Here is a 9,075-nt window from a genome sequence, read left to right as displayed (position 1 = left end):
CCATTGTGAAAGTAAAAAGCCTAGTTTGACAAATTAAGTATTAGAAAATGCAGACATTCCTTTCAAAAGTAGGGAGTACAAGTAAAGTATCATCCAAAAAATAAATACTCAAGTCAAGTACAGATACTTGAAAAATGAGCTGAAGTGCGGAATTGAAGTAGTTGACCAAGGAAAAGACCGTATAAGATACCTGTTATTAAGTAAAAGATAAAGGAAAAGTAAAAACTTTCTAGCAGCCCGGTGGGCACGTCGACCTCATAATACAGAGGTCGTGGGTTCGATCCCAGCTCCGGGCTTCCTCTGTGTTACTTTGCATGTTCTCCCAGGCCGGCTTGGGTTTTCTCCGGGTACTCCGGTTTCCTCCCACATTCCAAAGACATGCATGGCAGGCTGATCAAACACTCCAGATTGTCCCTAGGTGTGAGTGTGAGCGTGGATGGTTGTTCGTCTCTGTGTGCCCTGCGATTGGCTGGCAACCGGTTCAGGTTGTCCCCCGCTTACTGCCCGAAGATGGCTGGGATAGGCTACGGATCGGAAAAATGGATGGATGCTAAAAGAAAAAAACTCAAACAAATAACAGATACCTGAAAATCGAGTGAAAGACAGCAACACTGTGTTTGTACTTTGTTACTTCCCTTTACCAGGAAATAAATTAGGAACATATTTTGTCATAAATAGTATATAGTTTAAAATGTTAGGAGAAAAGGAAGAAACTTGTCAGAAAATTAAATAGTCTTGTAAATACAAGTAGCACAGTAACGAAGTATTATAGTATAAATACAAATTAAGTATGTATCTGGTTACTTCCCAGCACTGCAGATAATCTAATCGTATTTTGAAAAAGTAAAGAATAAAAAGTACATGTATTTGTACGACAACTAAGTATAAATAAAATTGTGTTGTATTTTCCTGTATTGTATTGTACTGATCATCGTTACTTCCTGCCACCGATTTTGATTTTGGGGGGTAGGCTTTGACATAAAACCAACACACCCAACCCGGATTTCCGGAGCCACGACGGCACCGATAATAGACAGTTGGTCAGGCCAATAGGCAGCCTGCTGATCATAGGTGACGTCACAAGAGGCGGGATATCCGCAGCGGTAAAGCTCTAGCTAATAACATGGCGAAGACTTACGACTACTTGTTCAAACTACTTTTAATCGGCGACTCCGGGGTGGGGAAAACGTGTGTGCTGTTCCGATTTTCAGAGGACGCCTTCAACTCGACGTTCATCTCCACCATAGGTGAGTACGTGACAAATTGTTAGTGTGGCCGACAGAGTGGTCCGAGGAGCTGCCCATCCCTCGATGCTAATTTGTTGCTAAGTTTTTAAAGCCAGGAAGCAGCTCGCTTGAAGGGAATTATTCTGTCCCTCAATGTGAACTCGAACCCGAAAAGCCCCCGGAACGTCAAAGTCACTCATTGTTCTCTCCCGCTAATGTGACATTAAAGTGTTCTCCACGAAACCATTTCCTGCCGACTGGCTAAAGCTAACGGTTAGCTGTATCATTTTTCTCACGACCATCTGAGTGCTAAACCACACAGAGCGGAAGTTCTGCGCAAATCATCCATCAAATGCACAACATATGCCAATATCCGACTACTTTATGATCCACCTGTACTTTTTTAGGTATTGACTTCAAGATCAGAACAATAGAATTAGACGGGAAGAAGATTAAGCTACAGATATGGTAAGATATGTCACACACTGTCTATCACATGCTGAGACTGCAAGCTCAGCCATTCAGCATCCGGAATGTCATTTCATTTTTTCACTCTTTGGTTTGGTCTTAGATGCATCAATGATACGCTGTAACTTATCTTGATTGCGTTGCTTGTGTACCTACGTATCCACCGCATGCACAGGTGCATCTAAATAAATCCATAAAGGAGAAAAGTAAGTCACTTCTTCAAGTGAAATTTATAATCATACGGTGGCAAATACTTTTACAAAGGACACTTTCTGTCTGTCTGTGTTTATTCAATAGTAATTCTGAGTAACTTCTCATTGCAAGGCGAGAGGGGAAGGAGCCACTCAATTTATGGTGTCAGACTGTCTGCACTTTGCAACACATGAATCATAGATTGGAAGAACCACAGAAAAGCTTAGAGGTGGACGGAAGTCCTCCCCGATCATAAGAGTGGCTTGGCTTTGTGAAACTAAATGAAGAATCGCCTCTGTGCAACACTTACAATAAGATTAGAGGAGATGCATGATGTGTTTTAGTTAACAAAGTGCCATGTCTGACTAGCTTGATGTTCCCTCCTGCGCCAAGAGTCAGCCGATGGTGCACTCAACTTCAATGTCCTAATCGGGTTACACAATTAGTTAGATGATAAAATAGGTCTATTGTCAATGCTGGCATTGTCACATGTAACAACTAAACTTTGGGTCAACTCAAATGCAAATCGCAAGCTAATATTTGCATATGTACAGTATTTTCTATACCAAGCGAGTGTGTGTCCTCAACGGGCACATTTGTACCTGCTTCTTATCTGAATTGGGTTCCCAAATTGCTCAGCTTTAGTCTGTCTACACAGCAAATTAGTCCATTTGTGGAAGCTTTGTGTGTACTTACAGTATTTACGCTTGTGTGTGCATTTAGTTTCATGAGGCTTTCAAAAAAGTAAAGCGAGAGTCTCGTCAAAGTAAAAAAAAACTCTAATTAATAAATTTGATGTTCATACCGGTTAAAAATAACTCTGAGAGATTCATAGTAAAGTTGAAAAAAGTGGTTTGGATCTCCGTTTAAACCGGGGATGAACTTGGTATGGCCACATACGGAAAAATCAAAGGGGGGAAGGGGCCAATTCATCAGGGTCGGTAAAGATACGTAAAGCTAAACTTATTTTTAAATATACCGTATCGCTGGAAAAAATCGCTAGCTAATAAAGCAAATCATCAAGCATTTTTCAAGATTTTGGCGTGCCCCCAAACAATGATAACTGATGGGTTAAAAACAACGAAATGAGCGATAAGAACAAATCTCTTCTGTTCCTCCTGCCTTGCCACTCAGTGGAGAAGGGAAGTATCGTAGTACAATGCAGGCAAATGACACGGGTCGTGTCAAATGGTTGTTTCATCTTTGCTGAAAGCCGCTATAAATGAATTGCCATTGTTTGGATACCCCTGAAAAGAATCAAAATCGACAATCGTTTGTGACCGGAATCAAAACACGAAACTGGAATTGTTCACATTCATATACGTTGCCCAACCCCGCTGCTCTGAATTATGCATTATAGCTTTTTTAAGTGAACAGAAAGTTTTGTAAAATGCACTTAAACATTGAACAGTTGGACGTATGCATTAGGCCTGATTGATTTTGATTTATTTTATTTAATTCTGATATTTGGTAGGGAAAAAAATAACCCATTAATTTAATTAATATAAAAAAAATAATCTTTTGGGGGGGTGTCCCTTAATGCTTATAGCGACAAAGATATATAACAGGCAGAACAATTGACAGTTTTGTGATACTTAGTCTTTTCGTATTTACATTTGCATCAAAGGAATTTTCACATACCGAGAAAACTATCTAAAAAAAATGAAAATAAAATCAGATGAACTTTTATAAAGGATATAAGCATTATTTATGTCTGGTGCCCTTTTAAAGGTACAGTGTTTGGAATTTAGTGCCATTAAGTGGTGAAATAAACTATGGAATGCAACGCCCTAAGCTCGAAGTGCGTACATTTTAAAGAACGCGCACTACAGTGCCTCAGAGACACCAGACACCAATTTCTTCAGCAGAGGGACAAGCGAAATGTCATCCCAAACGACGTTTAGTATTTCCTCGAGTGACGGACTAAGTGCATGCCTTTTGTTGCTCGTGCTGAAGTCGTGTTGAGGAACTCCGCTCGCTAAATTTGTCTAATTCGGGTACTTGTAACATAAAAATGGCAGCCGTCTGTCTGGGGAGGCTTCTCCTTCATCCATTTTTGCGTCACAAGAGTCGCAGGGGCGTGCTGGAGCCTATCCCAGCTGTCTTCGGGCAGTAGGCGGGGGACACCCTGAACCGGTGGCCAACCAATTGCAGGGCACACAGAGACGAACAACCGTTCGCGGTCATACTCACACCGAGGGGCAATTCTGAGTGTTCAATCAACCTGCCACGCATGTTTTTGGAATGTGGGAGGAAACTGCAGTACCCGGAGAAAACCCACGCAGGCCCGGGGAGAATATGCCAACTCCACACAGGAAGGCCATAGCCGAATCGAACCCTGCACCTCTGCACTGTGAGGCTGACGCGCTAACCAGTCGACCACTGGGCCGCCCTATATTGAAATTAAGTGTTTTTTTTTTAAACAATGAACAGTGGGGGAAAATTTTTGAATTTTTACACACCGTCCCTCTAACATGAACGACAGTTCTTTCCCTCCATTATTTTCTTCACCATGAAGTGATGACTTCAAATTAAAAAAAAAAAAAAACAGATGCCTCTCTCAGTCTTCAAACCATACCGTCTTTGAGAAAAGTTTCATTTTCAAGATATGATGCTGATCGTGGACTGCTCTCTGAAGCAAAAGGCGTTATTACTCATTGTTCCCATGCAGGGATACAGCGGGCCAGGAGAGATTCAGGACCATCACAACAGCCTACTACAGAGGAGCTATGGTAGGATGCTCATCATACTACCGCAACTTTAAATATATTTTTAGGTTTTGTTTTTTTTCATGCCGAACTAATAAGATTAAAGTTGACATTGGTTAGATGCTCGTGACATCATTGATATTTTCCCATAACAGTACTACTGTACTTACAAAATAAAATACACAGGAGGAGAGAACGCTTTGCAATAATATAAAGTCACCAACTATGGACAGACAAAGCCAGAAATTAGACAGAACATTTATCTGTTAGAAAAGAAGAGCATCATGGATGGGCCCTGAGTGAAGCCCGCTGTGATATTTCCAGCAAGAGACGAAAATCCTTTCACTCAACCAGGTAACGTTTGCACAACATGGCCAAATAGGAAACCTGTCCTTGTTTTCCATAGTGAGCTTTTGGGGTGTTGGCAAATAATCACGGCGTCTTTTTGTGCATCGCAGTAATGCCACGCTATGCTTCCCCTTTGATAGGATGGGCTGGAAAATTGTTGAAAATCCTGACGGCAAGTCGGCTTCAAACGTCACTTTTTTTTTAAACTTTCTTAACTGTTTTACAAGTGTAACAAGAAGTTCATTCCTGAACAGTAAAAGCTAAAAAAAAACAGTGCACTGAACACTAAAGGGCGTGCAAGATGTTGGCCTCGGAGGCGAGTCTCTTCACATCACCTTTGTTGTGGACGTTCCACTTTTGTTGCTCCGCTATTGCTTTGACATATAAAGTTCCTTGTCCTGTTCTCTGCCCATTTGTGGTGGCAACACCACAAAACACACAAGCCAAAGGAGATCAAAAGGCAATTTTGGACTCGATCCTTGTGAGGTTTCCTGAAGATTTTGATTAGTTTCTGTTTTTAACTTTGGATATGGGGGGGGGGGGGCTTCACTGTACATCCTCAGATTTAGTGTATTGGTTTCTTCGTCTGCATTTGAAACCGAAGGATATTTTTTTTCCAGGTACCGCAGAATTTCTAAGTCTGCCTCGGCACATACTGAATGTCTTTGTCGCTCACTCACCTTTGGTCTCCTCTGAACGCTGCAGGGCATCATGCTAGTATACGACATCACCAACGAGAAGTCCTTTGACAACATCAAGAACTGGATACGAAACATCGAAGAGGTAAATGTTACAAACGTCAATTCTTTGATCTGCATATGTTTTTTTTTTTGTGTATGTGTAAATTGCAAGATTGTGTGCACCAATCAGACATTATATATTGGCGGTGGCGGCATTGTCTTCGGTTTACGACTATTTGGAGGTTATCGCTGGCGCACAGTGAACTAGTTTATGTAGCAGGGTATGATTGTGCCATCGTGCAGCACAGGAAGGCGGACTTATGTTCTACTGTGCTTACTGTTTTTATTGGATTGTTTTGTATGTATGGCCTAGAAGTGTTTTTCATCCAAATACTTGCTAGTAATTAGGACTTGGTGATGGACTACGGCTCACTCTTGGACTGAGATTATTCAGTCCGACACCACAGCAGAACAACAAATTCAGTTGATGTATTTATCATCCAGCAAATTTCACAATTCAGATCTGCAGGAGCGAAACTGAAGACCTTTGCACTGACTATTTATAATGTTGATAATGTGACTCTCCTTTCACCAGCACGCCTCTGCAGATGTGGAGAGAATGGTCCTCGGAAACAAATGTGACGTCAATGACAAGCGACAGGTGTCAAAAGAAAGAGGAGAAAAGGTTTGAATTTCATTTCTGAGATAAGATGCACGCAGGTGCATTCATAAATTAGAACACCGTGAAAGAGACGTTAAAATGGTAGGATGATTTTATTTGTCATAATTTAGCTCAAGATAGCTTTACAGCTAACCAAAACCCAAAAGTTAGCACCGCAACAAATTTACATCAACAATGATGACAATTTTTGAAATGATGGACCCTCGGTATTCCATGAAGGTTTACAATTCCGTAAGATGTTGACAAAGCACTGCTTTTGTTCAACTGAAACTCCTTAACACACTTCAACCTCGTGTGACACCAAGATACCACAAGATGGTGCCACAGTCATACTTTTGTTGCTTGGCCTGAGCACAAAAGTAGTGACTAGGTGAATTTCCTCCAATGATGTCAAATATGTGTCCCAAAGTAATCTAAGAAAAGGTACGTGATAGGCGCACAAGATGAGCTGAACAGATTTTTGTCTCACTGCGTTTCTGTTTAGCTGGCCCTGGAGTATGGCATCAAGTTCATGGAGACCAGCGCGAAGGCCAACATCAACGTGGAGAACGTACGTTCTCGCTTCACAATTGCTAACATTGACACCACCCCACAGCTTTCAATGACGTTGAACCGCTTATGTGCAGGCCTTCTTATCCCTTGCCCGAGATATCAAAGCCAAGATGGACAAGAAGCTGGTGAGCAGAAATAATAATAATAAGAAGAAGAAGAAGAATAGGAGGTGAGGGTAGATGTTGTTGAGCGCTTCTTGTTCATAATGCGTTCCAGGAGGGTAACAACCCCCAAGGCAGCAGTCAAGGAGTGAAGATCACAGAGCAGCCCAAGAAGAGCAGCTTCTTCCGCTGCTCGCTCCTGTGAGCCGCCGTTGGCATCCACCGTCGATCGCCTTAACTTTTGTCCTCCCCCCTCCACTGGACAGAACTGGACAGAGCCGGCTCGGATCTCTCCTTTAAAACGTCTTAACCCGTCTTCCTTTTCACTCAGCTGTCTTCTCCACCCAGGGTGGCGTTAAACAACCAGTCTTCCCGTGACTCCTGTGAATTAAACTACGGTGGCCTGTTACATACATGCCGAGGCCATTATGTTTTGTACGACTGCTACCTACATAGATTTTATTGACTTTTAAGAACCACCTCGACCAACCACCCCCAGCCCCCCCCCTTTTTTTAAAGCTTTTGTTGAACATCCAGACACAGCCCAAAAGTACAAATTGACCAAAGTTTATTTTTTTGTATACTTACGTTGAGTTTTCCTATTTTCGAAGCCAACTGGGTACTCTACATTCCTCATATTCAGAGAAGGCACCAAGTAGATACTGCGTCCCAATTCAAAATTTGAAAATTGAAATTGCATTTGCAAGTCAAGGCACCACTATTAGCCCCCCCCCCCCCCACCCTATGAAACCGTCTTCCTCATCATATAAGCACGGGGGCTTATATTTATATCCTGTCCACCCCCCCAAGATGAGACTTTTGTTTTTGTGAGCACTTGGGTATGCAGTGTGATGTCATTTGAGGCCAGTCGGGCTTGAGTCATTGACAATGTTTATCTTCATGGCACAAAGATGGCTGCCAATTCAATGTATGCACTTCCTCAGAGTCAAATCACCCACCAAGAGGAAATGGTGTCATAGCAGCACAAAGGAGGGGGATCACAGTGGCAATTAAAACTTTTTTTCTTTTAAATTCATTTCTACTTCTTCCAGTTGCCGGTTTCCAATGGGGGATTACATACAGTACACGACTGTTTTGAGGGCCTTGGTTCGGTGGCTGTGCTGTAACAGTATTTATGGAGTGGGGAAAAAAAACCCAGGACATAGCACCAAAATGACAAAGTGCCCTTTTATGTTCTTATCAATCAGTCATGCACTTCCCCCCCCCCCCCCCCCGTGTTCTTTGTGTACAAAAGACAAAAATACCCTTTTCGGATCTGTCGTTCCTTCACATTTGTTGACTGCACCTGTTCATGCACAAAAAAAAAAAAACACCCGAGCACTGAAATGCATTTTATGAAAATGAAGATGGCCAGTGTTGTCCGCATTTCCCTTTTTAGTGAATCGGAAATGTTTCCAGCATTGTGGACATTTAACTTGGATGTATCCTTGTTATTTCTTAGCACAGCCATCTGAACTATGCATTCCGGGTGCATACGAACCTCAAAAGAGCTTTATTTGAGAAACGTGCAGAGTATATTTGCTATTTCTATTGTCTTGCTGTCACTCCAAATTCATATTGTATGTGAGAATATAGAAAATTGTTGAACTTTCATTACAATGACCTCAGTGATTCTCGACCTGTGGATTTAAATCTCAAGTTTGCCTGATTAGAAATGGGTTTAAGATTCAATTTGGGAGGTTATCAAATATTTTCTTTCCCAAGCAAAATTGAAATTTCATTACGTGAGGAAGTCCTGACATCATTCAGAAATTGTACATAAGACCTGCAACGATTGTACTGTAGTTTCATAAATCTGATTTGTCTACACACCTGTAGATATTGTATGTGTACTTTCATGATTTATTAAAAGATGGGATTGAAAGTGTTGCGTGTGTGTCGGTTGCAGTTTTATTGTTTGAACTCTCGTGCACCCTCAAATTGCACTCACTTTGTTTTGTAAGTTGGCAGGGAATTGCGATTGACTCATGCCCTTGAAATGAGTTGTCTCCAGCTGAGGTGATGCCTCCGCCCCAATTCATTGTAACACAATTAGGTAATGTAATCATTAAGTAGGTGTGTTCTTGTTCCTGTGGGAAAAAAATGACTGACTACAAA

General features: G+C 41.7%; 1 protein-coding gene across 1 annotated transcript; it reads left to right on the top strand.

Moving 5' to 3' along the window:
- The first annotated feature begins 1,065 nt into the window (after positions 1 to 1,065).
- Positions 1,066 to 8,845, top strand: LOC147202390 (ras-related protein Rab-8A). The gene is made up of 8 exons (XM_086115667.1): positions 1,066 to 1,247; positions 1,634 to 1,694; positions 4,558 to 4,618; positions 5,648 to 5,725; positions 6,218 to 6,307; positions 6,789 to 6,854; positions 6,931 to 6,981; positions 7,073 to 8,845. The coding sequence occupies exons 1-8, from the start codon at positions 1,124 to 1,126 to the stop codon at positions 7,160 to 7,162; spliced, it is 621 nt and encodes a 206-aa protein (XP_085971793.1). The 5' UTR covers positions 1,066 to 1,123; the 3' UTR covers positions 7,163 to 8,845.
- Positions 8,846 to 9,075: the final 230 nt, after the last annotated feature.

Source organism: Hippocampus guttulatus, chromosome 7 (genome assembly GCF_054856545.1).
Source record: "Hippocampus guttulatus isolate MCC_2025c chromosome 7, RoL_Hgut_1.0, whole genome shotgun sequence".
In the NCBI taxonomy this organism is placed as follows: domain Eukaryota; kingdom Metazoa; phylum Chordata; class Actinopteri; order Syngnathiformes; family Syngnathidae; genus Hippocampus; species Hippocampus guttulatus.
The sequence above is the reverse complement of the archived record's forward strand: the minus strand, read 5'-3'. Positions and strand labels throughout refer to the sequence as shown.

Excerpts from the sequence above, each read along its gene's own strand:
- LOC147202390 (XM_086115667.1), top strand. The coding sequence starts at position 1,124 with ATGGCGAAGACTTACGACTACTTGTTCAAACTACTTTTAATCGGCGAC. Across the intron at positions 5,726-6,217 it reads GGATACGAAACATCGAAGAG|CACGCCTCTGCAGATGTGGA; the intron begins GTAAATGTTACA and ends TCCTTTCACCAG. Across the intron at positions 6,308-6,788 it reads CAAAAGAAAGAGGAGAAAAG|CTGGCCCTGGAGTATGGCAT; the intron begins GTTTGAATTTCA and ends GTTTCTGTTTAG.